General features: G+C 40.9%; 2 protein-coding genes across 2 annotated transcripts in view; both read left to right on the forward strand.

Moving 5' to 3' along the window:
* The window catches only part of kcnh4a (potassium voltage-gated channel, subfamily H (eag-related), member 4a), a gene marked incomplete at both ends in the record, with an annotated part of 28,228 nt that extends 26,713 nt beyond the window's left edge, over nucleotides 1-1,515 (forward strand). Inside the window, one exon of the mRNA XM_080775121.1 lies at nucleotides 1,436-1,515. Coding sequence (XP_080631247.1) covers nucleotides 1,436-1,515 — 80 coding nt within the window. The remainder of the gene's footprint in view (nucleotides 1-1,435) is intronic.
* Nucleotides 811-18,032, forward strand: rab5c (RAB5C, member RAS oncogene family). The gene is made up of 6 exons (XM_080776982.1): nucleotides 811-906; nucleotides 10,609-10,938; nucleotides 14,776-14,927; nucleotides 16,237-16,359; nucleotides 16,562-16,655; nucleotides 16,764-18,032. Exons 2-6 carry the CDS (start codon nucleotides 10,776-10,778, stop codon nucleotides 16,898-16,900), a joined length of 669 nt encoding a protein of 222 aa, XP_080633108.1. The 5' UTR covers nucleotides 811-906; nucleotides 10,609-10,775; the 3' UTR covers nucleotides 16,901-18,032.
* Nucleotides 18,033-18,362: the final 330 nt, after the last annotated feature.

Raw genomic sequence — 18,362 nt, forward strand, 5'->3', positions numbered from 1 at the left:
TTATTATTATTATTAATAATAATAATAATAATTGTAATAATAATAATAATTAAACAACTGAACACTGTATGTATCTGTTTCTGTTTCGCATATATTGTAGTAAATGTGCAAGTGGGGTTTATTGTCTATTGTTTATTTATCTTTCAAGGCTTGGTGTAGGCTTCTGCGTAGATCTCTAGCGCCACTCAGTGGTGAATAACCGTAAAAACGTCTATTGCTCAATGGTTTATAATGGTTTGGTTCCACACAATCCACAACATTCAGTGCAGCGAGCGAAACAAGCATTGCTTATTCCTAGATGTTTCACTGGTGGTTATCGATAAAAGTCAGAAAAGAAAATATGGACATAATCGTTGATCAAATAAAAATGTATTAAACAAACTTTCACCAAGGTCATGTTTTCTCTCACACTTCATCATCATAGTTAGCTCAAAAATGTATACATTTATGTATACATGTATAATGTATATCAATTATAAATGTCTGATTAGAGCTAAATTGAACGAGCTCAGATTTATTATGTTTTATATAAAATGACACAATCAACGGGGGGGAATCGGGGGATGGTTTAGAAAATGTGGACTTGCAGAAATCAATGTTTAACCATGAATGTAAAGTGCGTTCCCAGGCAGTTCTTCTGACGACAAAAAAGCAACTTTACAAGCTCACGACCCTTCGCATCGCCGACACGTCGTGGGCTTGTAGATCTGCCATTTTCACCGTGCGCGACACCGCCCTACGAGGCACCATATAAATGAAGTGTGTGTCTCATTGGTTCAGAAACCCTGCTGACAAGGGTGGGAGGTTCCCGGAAAAGTCACTAACCGGAAGGGAAGGCCAGGGCCCGAGAAGAGAAGAAGAACAGAGGGGTACCGATGTGTGGTCAGCGAAAACAACTAAAGTAGTGTAAGTGTTTTTTAAGAAATAAAAACTATTTACATGTGTGGACGTTGGGAATACGTGGAGTTTGTAGTGGGCGCTTAAATCATACTATGATGTTAGTCGTAGAAGATTTTCCACAGCCTCAGTTAACATTTTGGCCAAACCAGCCATCAGGCAAGTACAGGGATCATTAAACCGCCCGCATCGAGAGTCCGTCCAGCGGTGGACCTTTTTAAATCAACACAATATATAGAGACAAATCATATATAATATAATAAGACGATAATATAACAGTATGAGAGCATTAGGCTGACCAGCAACGGGAACCAAGAAGAGGGGGGAAAATCCCCGAGGCTACTTCGTCGCGCGAGCTCCTTTTGACAAGTGTTGTTGAGAACAAAAATGACGTATTTTCGACAGACGTTACGTGTTGTCAACTGTGTTAACATGAAGACAAAAACGGACTGAAGTCGTTGCAGAAGAAACGACTAATTTCTGTCGTCGAGCGAATAATGGATCATCGGTGTTTGTTGAGCGTTTCTCGGTGTCTCAGCTGTCAAGCAGCTGACGACCCCTGTACGTCTGTCTGGCCGGGGAAAGGAAAAGTTGGCTAATGACGTTATCTCTGGCTAACTAACTTGGCTATGTCACTTAGCTTGTTGTACTAGGAGCTATTGTGTTTTTTCCACACCGTCTTGCCGCAGAGAGTGTTATATATCCGGCTTTAGCCAGCTGCACGGGCTCAATGTTCCAACTCCTTGGCTTTAGTTTTGGTTTCGGAGGTTTTTGTTGTCGACAGATGGAAGAACTGTAAAATGTTAGCTAGCTATAATGCTAGCTGGACGAGGTGTTTCACATTAGCCTCTCGCCTCTGTTAAAACGGTGACACATCAACTAACTTAGCGAACTTAACGTTAATGCTAGTTTCCCGATTAGCATTTAACTTACAGTATTACAGTTGGTATCATATTCATAACTAATATCGATGTACCCTGCTGTGAAATAAGTAACGTAGGAATAGCATCAGACAGATAATGCTAGCTAAGGCAACTTGGGAAGAAGTGGTGTAAGTTAACTGTATAATTTATTGTTTGGCAGACATGGATTGGCATGGGCCAGTTATCTGGTGAGGTTTGCATATGATTCCTTTGACACTGTCTGTCAACTTTGTCACCTGATAACCTATGTAGCCAATCTGCATTAGCTATTTCTGCCAGTCAGTCAAGTGCTAACTTCTACTTTACATAAAAAGTTAATTGTAAGTAATATTTTATCCTGGCTTTGAAGAGGTGTGCCACATGACATCAATGCTAAGCTTCTTATTTTGCTAGTTTACTATGTATGTGTTTGCAGATTTAAATGGACTTGGCCTTGTGCCTCCGAGATTTTAACAAGTGTTCATAGTGTTTGTGTTTATGGTTCCATAAGGGGAACACAGTATAGACCTTTGAGACACACGATGGATTTACAATAACTTTCCTGAGCTGCTGTTATGTTTATGGTGTGTGGACCTTGTCCTGGGAGAGTGGTGGTTCATAGCAGGGGTGTCAAACTTGTTATGCTAGAGATTTTACAGGAACCCTAACCAGCATATCGACAGTTTGTGAATGTGCTATATCATAACGAAAGAAATGGTCTGTTAGTCTAGAGTTGCATATCTTGCGCGTGTGTGAGTGAGAGAACTGGTGGCGACACCCAGCCTGACTTGAATCATCTATGTCCACTCCCTTTATCTTTGCAACAGAGGAGAACACAATTTTAACAATGTAATTTGAAAAGGGAGTTGTTTTGGTGAATACAAAAATCTGGAAAATGTGTAATAATAATCTGAGCATCATCCAGCAGCATGATCTTTAGGGAAACTATTCATATTCAAACTTTGGGTGAAAATGGGAGGAATTGATGATTTGTCAATTTTCGTAGGAGAGTCAGTTAATAGTCCATTTTAAAATTATGAAATTTGCGTGTCTGTCTGTCTGTCTTTCTTTCTTTGCAGTAAAGCAAACCAAGTGCTAGTCTGTTTCAATCACATACACTACTAGATAACTGTCCAAATTGTCCACACAATTGACGAGGGAAAGAAGGCACAGGAAGTGCCTGTGACTTGCTATGGTGTTATCTCATGGTGATGCGTATCCTGCTGTATTTTCCTCCGCTTTATCACCAGTGTCTCACCCCAAGTGTTGCTTCTTCCAAAAGTCAGTTTTGTTTGAATGGGAAAATGTGGCGTGGCTTACCTTTTTGAAGGGTTTCTCTTCTTTCACAGAGATGGGACAGGAATTTTAAACGGCTTTCTGCTGTTGGATCAGTGTGCCACTCTTAAAGCCTGTTACCAGTCAGCACCACATGGACCTTTAAGATTGGCTTTGTATTTGAAGATTTAAAACTCATACTTTGGCTACTTCCTGACCAATGTGAAATCCTTAAACATGAAAAGCAAGGCCAATTTGCTCAATGCAAATCGATTCTTCTGGTAGCTAATTAGTACTCCAAGCATGGAGACTATTGCACACTCCCCACAACAACCATCAGACAACAGACAGACAGATGCCATTAACATTGCCATGCAGTCAAGTGCCACCTTTATATTCAGACCAGGCCCAGGGCCCCCCACCTTTGGAATGAAAAGAACAGTTCTCAAGTCAACACTTGTTTCTAGGTAACTGGTCGAGTGAGATTCGCTTAGAAGTGTGCTAACTACCGTATTGTGCCGAATATAAGACTACCGGTACTCTGATTTTAAGACAACCCTCAAGACTCATTTGTGGAAATAGAACATTGAATGTCAAATACCGGTATTCTAGTCCCCGATTATAATACAACCCTGTTTTCTAGGATATTTCCAATGGAAAATATGTAGTCTTATATTCAGCTCAATTGGGTACACAACATTGATGACTAATACAAGTTGTCACATTAATATGCCGGTGTATATTCTGGGTGTAGTTGTTGTTGTTTGCCTGTGCATAGTTTGAGCTTTATTCATGCCCATCATAAAGTATTAAACAAGTAAAACAACTCTGCTTGCCTATAAGGAAATATTGTGTGTGCTCAAATACACTGACATCACACCCTGGTCAGGATGACTAATCATTATGTTGATACTACTGTTTTTAGTCAACCAACTTTCCTATTCTATTCTTAATAACTTTCTATTGATGGCCACATGAAGTCACCTCATTTATATTTGATGTGACATGTAAGTTAAAATGGTTCAATTGAATCAATATATTCTGCAGTGAAGTAAATAGGTTTTCAATGTAATGAGTCCTGGTCTTTTAGATGAGTCCCAGGGACATTTTATGAGTCCCACTTCAACGACGTTAGGAGTCATATTTTGCAAATATATTTTTTTTACAAATTGCAGCATTTAACTAATTTCATTTCATTTGGTTATAATTTGGTTGTTTAATATATTCATGTAGAAAACATAAGAAGTGATTATTATAACTAAAGCTAGCAAAATAAACTAGAGTAAAAAACAGTACAGTAGTGCATCCCGTAGATGCAGAGGTCCTTATTTTGTCCCTTAACTATAAATTGCGTTTTGGAATGCAAAATGCACCCTATTTTAATCTCTGATTCTGTTGGATTGACAAAATTGTTATCTATCCACAGACTATGGACACTAGTGTTCAAGGGATAACTGTAACTTGATATTCATTCAGAAACACAGCCATTCATTCAGTAAATAGTAGAACACTGTTAAAATGTAATGTCTGCATTTGGTTTAATATTAATATCCACTTTTATTATTGTCATCACTTTTTTCCCCATGCTGTTCATTCAATATTGAGGAAAGAGAGAGGAGTTTTCAGGGCACTTATATGTTGAATTTACAGTTACTTTGTAGGATATAAAATATTGGCTATTGGCATTTTTGATTGGAAAGAAATTATACTGATAAAACATCAGTTGAGTACATATTGACTACGAATAATGGACTCAGTTTTTGGCCCCCGAATCAATATTTGGTTGAGATTGTGCCGTTTTGTTATTTTCTTTATATGAAGCTCTGCTTGTGGGCATTATTCTCTCATTTATGTATTTGTATTTTATCTGCAGCATAATTAGTATACAGCCTTAAATTCATTACATCTTGCCAACTGTAGATATCATGCTGAAAACAGAGCTCACACGATGCCACTATGAATATTTCAGTCCATCCCTGCTTTTGGCTCCTTGATCTTGCCTCTTCCTCCCCCTTTCAGTGACTGATCCATGTCCTCCTCTGTCTCTCTGACCCACTTCCCTGTGGAGGGCTCCAGAGCCCATTAGGATACCATTAAGCATCCGTGAAAGGTTGATTGTGATGCATGCAGGCCTGTCTCTCTCTGTGTTAGACAGTTAGACAGTCGCCTGCTGACTGTAGTAAGCATCTGCTTTATTTTTCCACCACACTACTGATGGAGGGACTTGGCTCTTGGCCTAAACTTGCATTCTTGCCATTGGTGGAGAATATATATATATATATATATACCCAGTATTTAAAAAAATAGCGCTAGCACATCGGGAGCAATTAGGAGCTCAAGGACACAAAATTGACACTTTTTAAAGTTGTCGGTGAGTCATCAGATCGTTATGTATTTCACACTACAAGAGTGTTTTGTTTTTTTTGTAAGTCGGCTGTCATATCTTTGGTTTTCACACTAAACAATTCATCGCTGACTAGGGTTCACATACTGCAAGAGTTCACCAAGATGCGATCCAGACTCGCTACATAGAGGCTACATTTATTTTTTTTAATTTCAATTCATTAAAATAAATAAAAAACTCTTTATTTTTGAATATGCAAGACAGACACAAAAGACAAACAAGGCATACAATAAAACGGAATAAAAAACAAAAGAGGTCATGGGATGTACAGCAACAACAATACATATTACAGACTTTTGGATTCCTTGCATCCATTGACAACCGGAAAGACAGCCCATATTAACTCCATATCCACCCCCCCACAGCTAAATACTCTATCCATTTCTCCCATCTTCTTTCACCCAGCTCTTTTTGACATCTCACGTATAGGTGCGGTATCAGGTACGGTCGCCCCTAAACCATCTCACCCCTCGACCCCCCCCCCCCCCCCCGACAACCTCACGCCGACCGCTCGTTGCAGCGGTTCTTGTATTCTTTAATCTTCATTTTGTTTTACTGAGAATAAGTTTATAAATAAGTTTAGGGTTAGGCATAGTTATACTGGGGTTAAGTTTAGGTATAGGGTTATGTCTCTCTTTCAGCACAGCATGTTTGCGCTCTTTTAATATCAACATTCAAGTGAGATGCGTTGGTTTTCTAGACTATAACAGCAATATTAGGCTAATGTAGCAACCAATATGACACCTGGATTTACCCATATATAATGGTTATATATTATCGAGACAGACAGACATACTTTCTGTCTGTGAGCACAGTGCTCTCATTGGCTTTATTTTGGACCTTCTCGGGTGTGGTTGCAACCCTGTTCATACTGTATGAACTCTTCAACTGTATGAAGTCGGTGAGAGACTCAAATATCAAACCTGGTAGATATTCATAAACGTTCAGTGAGCGCTTTATCGCCGCTGGAGCTTCTCACAGATCCTTTCTCACACAGCAAGCAAAACCTCGGCGATCAAGCCCGATCCTGCATCAGATCGGGGGTTTTGTCGGAGAGCTCCAAAAAAGCTCCCCAATAGCATAATTGGATCAAATATCGTGCAGTGTGTAGGGGGCATAACTCTGGCGGAGCCCGAGATCGTCTGGCTGTTCTACCGGCCACTCTACACCTGAGCCACTGCCGCGCCATGTGTCCAGAATACATGCTAAAAAAATAAAGCTAAGAAATGAATGACTTTCTTTCCATCGCCTTCAATATTTACATAAATAATCAGCTTTTTTGTTACCATTAGGTTTACTGTCCAATGTTGATGCCAAGTTGCCAGCAATGCGTCATCAAGTTCTAGCAGGTTTGTCCCAATGCTCTCTCTGTGTCATTGATGGATAAGACAAATCTGGAGCCTTTACAGATTTTAGAAACAAATTGATGACATCAAGGGTTCAATTATTTTGCTACATGTTGTATGCAACCCGAAGTCCGAACCTTGGTCTGCGATATGAGTGCATTTTAATGATTCACTCATTGCTTTTCCCTGTTGCATTATTGCTGTGACGTAATGTGATCAGCCCAGTACTGTGCTTTTCTCTGTAAATCCCTGGGTCTTCTTTTTCTACATGGTCTACTGGAGTTAAGTAGAAAACACTAGTAGTACCCAGGGCTATAGAAATTAGGAAAGCCTATAAACTCCTATATAAAATCGTTTTTCTCTCCTACCTTCCATGCTTGCTTCCTCCATAGAATGTTGTCTGATTAGTCTGGCATTCAGAAATGCAGTTTGTTGACCCGGTAAACAAAATAGCTTTATTTGCTGCTCTTTTCTGCCTCTATGGTGTGTGAAAAATCAGCATTCCCTCTGAAGAACCGTACGTGCGTTGGTGTGTTTGCCTGTCTGTATAGTCCAATTCTTCAGCCATATCTATATGGTATATACATACTGTATATACTATAAAGTACTACGACTACATAAAATGCAATTCTAGTGCTGTAAGTCATACATAAAGTGCTTATCTAAGGGGCTAGGGCAAGTGCTAGGGGCCATGATGGAGTCTGAAAAGGTGCGTTTTCAGACTACGGCGGAGTCCCAGTCCCAAGATTGGGAGTGAGGCTGCAGTTCTGATAGTAATGGGAAGTGCATTCCTTAGTTTTGGAGCCAGAAGGGAGAAGAGTTTGGTCGGTGAGGTAGGAGGAGAACCACTTTAGTGCCATCCCACCGATTTTGATAGCGACTGAGATAGAGACAGGAAAAGAGGACAGGGAGCAGGGCAGTGACAGAACAAACAGTACGGCCAGCCCAGAGTGTCCAACCTGGGCATGTTGAAGGCATTTTATGCCCATGTGGTAAGTGCCTAGGTGCCCTGCCCCTAACCAATTTGGCTATAAGGTCACTCCAAGATTATATATTCTAGGGGTTTTCAACTGTTTTAATTTCATGGTCCACTATTTATTCAGCATTTGAGCCACGGACCACCATTTGAACTAGAGGGTTGGCCTCTCAGACCCAAGACTTTGAATATTTTGTTGTCGATGGATAAGATGAATTTCACTCTGACATTTAGCAGTCATTTCAAACATGGCTTTGCTCTCCTGTCACATGCTAAAGATTAGGCCCAGCCCAGACCTGGGGCAAAGCCCAGAAGGTCTGAATGTCTCTGACCTAGCCTGACTCTTTACTATTCTGACATACTCATTCTCTGTCATTACTCATTATGTAATTCTCTGTCATTTCCTCCTCGCAAATAGCTGTTGTTAACTCTGTTAACAGACAAGTGTAATGTAATAACACCTTTTATACTTTTTGTCGTACACTGTTTCTTCTTGTCAGTCACTGTCTGACCATTATATTGTTGTCTGTGCCAATGGCCTGCATTTTATTTTTCCAGTGAAAAAGTTGAGGCAACTAATGTGTTCTGCAATCTTCACTTCCTGATATGAACTGAGCCGGGTTTCCTGTCTCTGACCAAGCAGAAGCTGCTGGATCTCATGTGCATCACTCAACTGAAATAGAGTTGGATTTAAAGTGACAATCCATTGCTTTTTATTTTGACCAATCTGGTTGGTAGACTACTAGAGCAGTGGTTCTTAATGGTTTGATTCTTTGACAACCATACATTGCAAATTTGCAACTAATGTGTGATCCAGGGCATTTCACCCCTTCCTAACTGAAGGGGGGCCCCCGATCATTCTGTACCCCTGACACTGTCAGCCCTCTTCCTAGCTCCCCGTCACCTTTTTGCGTAATGTATATTGGTCATCTATATTGTATTATTGATTCCTGATCCATTTTCAGTACGAGAAAAAGAGCCTTAAGTATATTGAAATGTATCATTAGAGAAAACAAAGTGTTTATATGAATCACTTTTTCCCTCCTCGCCCACAATAAAAAAACATTCACGCTGCTGGTTCTCTTTCCCTGGAGAAGGAAGTGTAGACTAGAGCTTATCTGGCCATGAGGCAGGTAGAAAGCCAGCATGACAGAATCTTAGTCCTGGTGATGTGCTGTGCTGTTTGAACCAACCTCTGTGCTCTGTGTGGTTGTTGTGAGTAGAGCATCTTTTTTGGCAAGCCGTCTACACAATAAAGTTGTAGACATTAACCTTTTGGCTTCTGGGTAAAACCCGTAATATTTCCATTACCACATACCATACCATTGGATGGCGGGCAAGCTTTCAGTGATACAGTTTCAAACAAGCAGAGGCTCTTTGCAGCAACACTTTGCCAAAAGTAAATAACGATTAAATGATAACGCCAGCATCTTATCTTTTGTAGTCAACCAGTTTACCCTTGTGCAATGTAAGTTTCTAACTCATTACCATATCATGAAATGTTTCAGTTTCAGTCACCATGCTTATGATATATATATATATATTTATTTTATTTTGTGGGCTAATATGATAGCTCGGGGTTTGTCACTGACATTGTCGGTCTCATACTGATTTGTGTGTGTGGAATGACAAACTACATTTGAAAGTTAGGTTCTGGTTTCTGGATTACCAACTAGACCTAAACGTGACTCATGAGTTGGGTTTTGACTGAGGCTGTGATACTCGTCAGATAAAAACCCCCCACTGTTTCTGAATATTGCGGCACTCCAAAAGAAGAAATGCAATACTTTAGTTGTTTGGCATAGAGCCGTCATCTCTACGCTGAAACATCGTAGTTGGCAAACTCTAATATTTAATTATGAAACTTGATTGATAATAATTACCATCTGAAGATGCACACTGGATAAAATCTCTGTCCATTCCCGATGCAGGGCAACAGATGGAGTAGTTAGGATATGTTTGTGCAAAGAGCGTAGTGCTGCACGATTCTTGCTCAAATGTGAATCTCGAATTTCTTTAACAAGATTCTCACACAATTTTCTTTCCTGAAAATATTTATTAAAAAAACAAGCAAAAGCATAAGAGTAACTAAAATTAATTTGACATCCAACTAGTGCTGCACGATTCTTCACAAAATGAGATTGCATAGGTTTCTGATTCTAGATCTCGATCTTTTCTTTTAAATTAATTGGGCAGCACTAAAAGAGTGAATTTCCTCCTGTGATCAATGACCATACAGTTCTGATACATAATCAGTAACTATTGGATAGCATTGTTCCTGCATTCCAGCATTCCTTTGTCACTGCTTAAACTTTGGAAAACATTTTCCTATTTACACATGAGAGCAATACTTTACTCAATGTCAGCTGATACACATCCATCACATGGGGGACTCGCTTGCCAAATACAACATCATGTACAAGCTGACAAGGTGTTGAAATGTGAAGCCTTGTAGATCTGTTATTTTTGGTGAGCGAGTGGGCTCTGTGCAGCCACTGTCCTATTATAGAATATGGATTGGACTCGGAGTATAATTTGGCTTTACAAGATCTTATTAACCCCTCGTGTTACCATGTGGTACTGTGATGATGCCAAATCACTGCTTGTAAAATCACACGGGTATGTGCTACTTTTTAAGCACATCCTCGCCACTGAGCTTTTTCTCGCCACAAATTTCTTTAGGTTGAAAAACACGAGTTCTCATGCGTTCTCAGAGTAGAATACGCTGGTCTGTTTATGAGGCCCAATGTTCGAATGCTGCACACAGGACTCTTATTTATTTATGTACTCTCTCTCTCTCTCTTCCAGCTTTCATCGGTGAGGCATCTTCTCTGGTTTGCCGCCTGGACTATACCTGGCCTTGCCTAGCTCAACCAGCCTTTGTCCGGGCTTTGTCCGCCCCTGTACTAAGCCTTAGCCTAGAGTCAACTGGGACTTCCATTCTCTTCCTCCAGTGAAGCTCTAAGCACAGCACTATGGCAGGGCGAGGACAGGCACGAACCAACGGCACCGCAGCAAGCAACAAGATCTGCCAGTTCAAGCTAGTGCTGTTGGGAGAGTCGGCGGTAGGCAAGTCGAGCTTGGTGCTGCGCTTCGTCAAGGGCCAGTTCCATGAGTACCAGGAGAGCACCATCGGAGGTGAGCGCCTTCCAAATGTATTGTGCCTTTGATGGAATCAGAGTGACAACTAGCTTCTCACATGTCTAATCCTCTCTGCCTGGCATGTACAGATGAGCCTTCTTTTTTAATATGGTATACTATTGTAATCTTTATTGAAATTCTATCATATATATATATATATATATATATATATATATATATATATATATATTCAATTTAAGAATTATTCAGCTCCCCAACCACCCCCCTACTGAATGGGTTTGTCTCCATCAATCATTCAGCGTTGCATCTTCTGTCATTCTGAATCTTGTCATGGAAAGTGCTGCAGCCCCAGTTCAGTTACGGTTGGGGATGAAAATGTATCATTTTATTGATGCCACTAATCATGCCATTAGCATTATTGATTCTTGATCCATTTTTGGTAGGAGAAAGAGTAGGCCTACACAGGTTTTGAAATGGCTCAGAAGTCTGTGTTTAACTTTGAATGCCATTCAATTGCATCCTTCCTAACTTTGTTTCTCAAAGAAACGACTGTTCTAATGAGGTTGAACTGAACTCTGATTGACTGCATTAATTTAATGAAAACATGTCAAATATGGTGGTTTCTTGATGAAATGATGGTCCCATGTTGTGCACATAGGATGTAGTAACATCAGGGTGGGAATAATTAATTTTGTTCCTGGGATGAGTTTGCATGGCCCTTTATCATAATTGATGCTACAGGACCAAGTTTAGGTCCAATTACAAGGTAGCCTACATTCATTTTTATGTACCGGTATTACATTTTATCACGAAAGAATCCTGAAAATAAAAAGGCTGTGCAAGTTTAGATTTTTATTATTCAGTTACCTTTTGAAGGCAGTGATGAATGTGGTTATTTCAAACGGGAAGGAAGGAGACAACAATGGTGGTTTCCTGGGCCTGGTGTAGACCAGTGAAACTTAATATACACTGTGTATGCCTAGGTGGTGATGACTAAATAAATGTCCCTTTTCACCCAAAAAGGAAGTTTTCTGTAGAATCATCCCGTTCTGCCTAAAGTAGCATTATGCTTGTAGTTCAGATTGGGGAGTTAAAATGAATAAATATTTTTGTAGAAGTGCCTAGTAGTCTACAACTACAACGTCAGCAATGCTACAGGGAAAATTGAACATTTGTGTTGTCAATGCCATATCAGTCTTGGCCTCCTGTTTAAGCTGGTGGCAGACCCAGGCATTGATTATCCCTTTCCCTGATATTTCCCACTGACAAGGCTGGTGGTCTTTCCAAGAATGTGTCGCTAGTTAACTTACCTGGTTAAAATGAAACGTAAAGCCTAATTTATGGGCCATTTCATACAAAAATAGCAGACCTACAATCTCACAACGTATGTAGTATGTATCGAGTGGGTAAATGTCCAGTAATCTTAACAGTTTATCTGGAAGTAATGGAACATCGTCACACGTCTTTATTTTCAACTAACATTTTCTCCCTATAGAATCACACATCTATGAATAATGGTGGTGTGGGGATGTGGGGCAGGATGCTTGGTGCTTACACTGGCCAAAGACTTGAAACAAGTCAGCATTTCTTTCCTCTAGTTAACTTGTGGTCAGCTGCCTGCTCGGTCAAAGGTCACAAAGCTCTAAAGTATGTACAATGAGCTCACATTTTCCTCTGTCATGTGACACAGCAAGGCTGAATAAGCATGTAGTGTCTGCAGTGGAGTGGTCTCGCCTGTCTCTTATGCAATCTGTGTTCATTCTCAGCCTAGTTTTCTTTTCTTTTTTTGATGGGTGTGTGTGTGTGTGTGTGTGTGTGGGGGGGGTCACATAACATTTTAATACACTCCAGAAACCGATTCAGGTGTTTCTGGTGTTTATCTGCCCAGAAAGGTTTAGACGTGACTCATTTGTTTACACAACGAACGGGGTAAGTCGGAGCTTATGTTGTCGGCTACACATTTACCTCCAAAACACAAATGATTATTAGTATTATTTTCATCAAAGGTGTATTCACTCATGGGGATATGGCCTTGACAAAGTTTGTCTGGATTTTAACTTTGGGGTTACAAACATTTAAAATAAATTCAGTATTAAAACATATTGATGGTTCTGTGGAAAAGTAACTAAATGTATTTACTCCCATGACTTTATGAACGACTCTCATGGGGAAATCACCCAATTACTCCTATCTGGAATAGGCATCGGCGTCTCAAAGTGATATCCCACAAATGCCATCGCCAGTGGGAACACTGGCAATGTTTAATTTCTCTGGCTTAGGTCTGTTCTGTTTTGTTTTTGTCATGTCAAGGTATCTGCAATTATCTTGTTTACATATTACATTGACTCTTCCTCCCCTTTCCAGCCTGGAGGTCTCTCATCTAAGATCTAGCTTTTTAAATGAAAAAGGTTTAATTACAAATGGCAATCATGTCATTTAAAAGTGCTGTAAGTGAATTGTTTGTTATTCTGACCTGAAAATGTATTTACTCTTTACTAAAGAGCTTGAGAGATTGGTCGGGCTTTGAATTGCTATGGGTAAAATAAGGTACAAAAGAAATGTATATCCCACAATTTTCTTAACCCATTTTTCACCCATGTGTCAATCTAATGTGATCCTGGGCTCTACAAACCCTCCGCCAACCTGGGGAGAGCAACGGACTTTAACTCATTCTTCCTTCATGCCTGAGTGTCCAAGTCGCTCCTTTACACCTGACTGGGGGGAGTTTCTCTGGTTGGACGTAGCGTGTGAAAGAAACACGTTATTCCAACCAGTTCCTTTTTTTTAAATATATATATTTTTTATCCCACGATTTTGTAACCCATTTTTCACCCCTGTGTCAATCATCTATGATCCTGGGCTCTACACACCCTCCGCCAACCTGGGGAGAGCAACAGACTTAACTCATGCTCCCTTCATGCCTGAGTGTCCAAGTTGCTCCTTTGCACCTGACAGGGGGGAGTTTCCCTGGTTGGACGTAGCGCGTGGAAGGAACACGTTATTCCAACCAGTTCCTTTCCCCTCCATCAGGCGCCCCGGCTGGCCAGGGGGAGGCAGTTTAGAGACCAGGATTACTGCATGTTTTTGTGAGGGTACCTAGGGGACACTGGGAGAACATGCAAACTCCACACAGAAAGGCCCTTTCGCCAACCCCGCCTTCGGGTATGGGCACTGATGACGCGGAGGAGGAAACACGCCGCCAGCACCCACAGTGCCCCGAGCGGGAATCGAACCCAGGACCTTCTAGCTGTGAGGCGACAGCACTACCAACTGTGCCACCGTGCCCCCATTCCAACCAGTTCCTTTCCCCTCCATCAGAGACCAGGATTACGGCATGTTTTTGTGAGGGTACCTACCCTAGGGGACACGGGGAGAACATGCAAACTCCACACAGAAAGGCCCTTTCGCCAACCCCGCCTCGGATATGGGCACTGATGACACGGAGGAGAGGACACTGCGCCAGTGCCCACAGCGTCCCGAGCGGGAATCGAACCCAGGACCTTCTAGCTGTGAGGCGACAACACTACAGACTGCCACCGTGCCCCACAATGTGCTTTTAGTGGTGAATTTGAGTTGTACAACTCTTGCTACTCCTCTTCCTAGCTCTCATGCCCTGTGTTCCTGCCCCGGTTCTTCTCTTATAATATGAATCACCATCTACAGAATTCTCCAGGTCCAGATCCTTGTGCACCTTACTTTCAGCAGTTTCTAATATTGGTGAAAAGGGAAATCGATAATTACTTACTGTATGTAGTTGCACTTTCACTTGTAAGTCACTTTGCATTACAGGAGCAGCTAAATGCCTGAAACATAATTTGTGAGACTAGACTGCATTGCATGTTAAACTGGTTTTTGTATTGTCTTTTTCGGCAGCTGCCTTCCTCACACAGACTGTATGTTTGGATGACACAACAGTTAAGTTTGAGATCTGGGACACGGCGGGACAGGAGCGGTATCACAGCCTGGCGCCCATGTACTACAGAGGAGCCCAGGCTGCCATCGTGGTCTATGACATTACCAACACAGTAAGTTACCTGGCATGTAACAAATTGACCAACACAGTCGTTCTCAAACATTGTCAAGGAAACCTTATTTATTTGGACGCCCATCTGAATTTCTTTTAGAGATCCCTTATGGCATAAGGCATAGGTTTTCAACAGGTGGTCCGTGGACCACTGGTGGTCCGTGAAGGTATTGTATGTGGTCCCTGACCATGCAAAGTTGCGAAACAGAGTGCACTAAATGACCTGGTGATGTATGATTGATGACACGTCAATGTTACACGAAAAAAAGTACAAAAACATGCACATCCAACCCAAACTTGGGCAGGTGCCGAGCGGCGAGTAGTATACGCTCGCACACGGTGGGCTCTGATGCTGTGACAAGTGCCTTTATTTGCACAAATAGGTGACTGATAACCGACACGTCAATGTTGTCAATTACTGGAAAGTTGGATGTCAAGAAGTTCCACAGTTGTACGGGAAAGTGTACAACCCCACACACTGTACGGGATTGACTGGTTGAGTCACCATTATTAGGAAATGTGCCCATATTACCAATATAATAACACAAAAGTGGTCCCCAGGTTCATAATTAGTTGAAAATCCCTGCGATAAGGAATAAGATAATATTTGTGTTAGACATTGTCAAAGTGGTTTAACAGATTTTGCTGCCATGTATTTTGTAACAATCCCAGGAACTGGAGGCAGAGACGTAGTGCAATTTAACACTGTTTTACAAACAATGGACCTGGCTTCACCGTAGTCCGTAACTCTTAGAACACACACAACAGCATTCCTCACAGCACATCCACATAACATCTGTCACTCACTTCCCCAGTCCCGGAAGTCCCACCCCACACTCCCACAGTCACTCCTATTGCCTGTAGCTGGCCGCTACAATATTCATAGCTACAATATTCATAGACTCACGTAGCCAGCCTTCACCTGCCTTTGCAATGCATATTGCCCCATTGCGAAAAACCACTGAGAGGGGCGAGACTAATATCCACGCAGTGATATTAGTATTGCTACGCAAGGCTAATATATTCACTCATTTTGCTGGGGACCCCTAGAACCCTCCCAAGGACCACTGGGGTACCCGGACCCCACTTTGAGAACCACTGGACTAACGCACCTAAATAACCTCTGTCAGCTATGAATGTACCCTTGCTTTTCAGCTTGGGTTGATGATTACAGAATAATACAGAGAGCAAAGGACCTTTGCTCATATAATTGTGAAGTTGTATGTGAAAGTTTTATGATTATGCGTATTGAGTGTATTTTGTGTTGTGCTTTTTTCTTTGTTTTTATTTTCTTTTTATTTATTTTTTAGGATACATTCACACGTGCAAAGAACTGGGTGAAGGAACTCCAACGACAAGCCAGTCCTAATATTGTCATTGCATTGGCAGGGAACAAAGCAGACTTGGCCAACAAAAGAGCTGTAGATTTCCAGGTACATAACACGTACTGAGTACAGTATTTGCTATCTAAATAGACTGTTCATTACACTGTAGTTGTTTTAGGAAAAGCCTAATAACGGGCAATATTAATGCTACTGAAACTTACATTTTCTTTAATGAAATTCCTAGACAATAACGTCTTCAAATGGCCTGATAGAGCACTTTCCAAATGTATCTGCATACTTATTGTTTTAGGAAGCACAATCGTACGCAGATGACAACAGTTTGCTCTTCATGGAGACCTCAGCCAAGACTGCTATGAATGTCAATGAGATTTTTATGGCCATAGGTAAGTGCCTTACATTACTATGGGACATTGATCCATATTATATTTCTAAAGTACATAAATGTTTGCTCATTTTCCATACATCTACCTGGTCTGTGCTCTTTAAAATAGCCAAGAAGCTTCCGAAGAATGAGCCCCAGGGGGGTGCTGGGCCTGGTCCTGGTGGACGTAACAGAGGCGGCGTGGACCTGCAGGATACTGCACCACAGGGCGGTGGAGGTAGCAAGTGCTGTGGGGGTGGAAACTAACTAAAGTACTGAGTCAATTGATCCAAGCGACCTACAGTATCAACCAACCTGACCAGATATCAACCAGCTGACACACGCATCCCATTGGTCAAACCAATCCATGGACAGACCAGCTTCTACCTGCTGGTACCAACCAACCAACCGTCTGGCAGACCAGTGCTATTGGCCAGTAGACTGCCAGACACAACTGATGAACCGATTGACAGATAAAATAAATAGACCAACGCACTAATTTACAGAATGAAGTTTAAAAAAAAACCACCCCAAGACGTACCAACTCAAGATCTCTTGATTGACAATGGATATTTGACAACAACCACCAAAAAGGCCCAATGGAAGGAGAAAAAGATCAATCAGTACCGATCGCACTTAATGGAGCAATCATGCTCATCTTTGGTTCTCTGTATTTCTGTAAAGGAAAAAAAAATCAAATCAAAAGCATCTGGAGGGAATTAAAAAAAATGAAACAGGCTTGTTGGCCCTCACCTTTCTTTCCTACTTACTGTTTTTTCTATGTACCATAAATTACTCCAGTATTTTGATCATAAGCTGATGTCACTGTTAGTTTGGTGGAAGGTGCATGCAGCGTTTCTTCACTTTTCCTCCTTGTTCCCCGTCGGCTTCCTGGAAGAAGTGAAGAGAGAGGGTTCCAAAAAGGAGAGGGGGCTGGACAGCTATTTCCTTCTAGATAGCGGCTGTATAGATGAACTGATTTATTACATTGTTATATTGTTATCACTATTATTACTTCGACTTTTTTGACAAGTTATTCAGAATGATTTCAAAGCATAGGGTCACCTAAGGCTTTATAATTAATCCAACAATATACAGTAAATAGTGCATTATTAACATTGTCACCAATAAGTCAATTTAGCATTAATGTAATGTTCTTTGAATCATCCATGTACAATGACAAATGCGTAAAGCAAGATTTGTATTCTTGACCAAAATCACAAATGTGTATTGAAAACATGTTGCTGTCTTTGTATTATCCTTTTTTTTTCAAACTTGTAACCAATCAATAGTTATTGTCAATATCTTCCCAATCTACATGTTTCCTCATCCGTTTTTTTTCTTTTCCTGATCTATGGTATTAAGTCATCTTTGTGAATTCAGATGTTTATTAAGTGCACTGGCTCTGTCTTGTCATCTTTGTGAATTCAGATGTTATCTCAAACTTTTTATGCTTACTTTTGTTTCTCTTTTTACTTTTCATATCAGGGAGGGATCGCTTTGACCAGTGTTGTCATCCTCTGTTATGACATCAACAACTAGCACAACAGTACCTTCACAGCAGCCACTACTGTGAGGCAGGGGACATGGGGAGGGTGGGGTCATGTGGTATAAAATGCAAAAAAAAGAGAAAATAAATTGTAATTTTACCAATAAACAAGGGGAAGGTATTTGCTGTTGCAAGTCTGGTGATTTAACTTGACTCAAATATTGGCATAAAATTTTGTGT

The sequence above is a fragment of the Protomyctophum bolini genome (assembly GCF_963924005.1).
Source record: "Protomyctophum bolini genome assembly, chromosome: 11".
Classification (NCBI taxonomy): Eukaryota; Metazoa; Chordata; class Actinopteri; order Myctophiformes; family Myctophidae; genus Protomyctophum; species Protomyctophum bolini.

Coding starts and splice junctions, on each gene's coding strand:
- rab5c (XM_080776982.1), top strand. CDS start 10,776: ATGGCAGGGCGAGGACAGGCACGAACCAACGGCACCGCAGCAAGCAAC. Junction 14,928..16,236: donor TCTATGACATTACCAACACA/GTAAGTTACCTG, acceptor TTTATTTTTTAG/GATACATTCACACGTGCAAA. Junction 16,360..16,561: donor AAAGAGCTGTAGATTTCCAG/GTACATAACACG, acceptor TTATTGTTTTAG/GAAGCACAATCGTACGCAGA.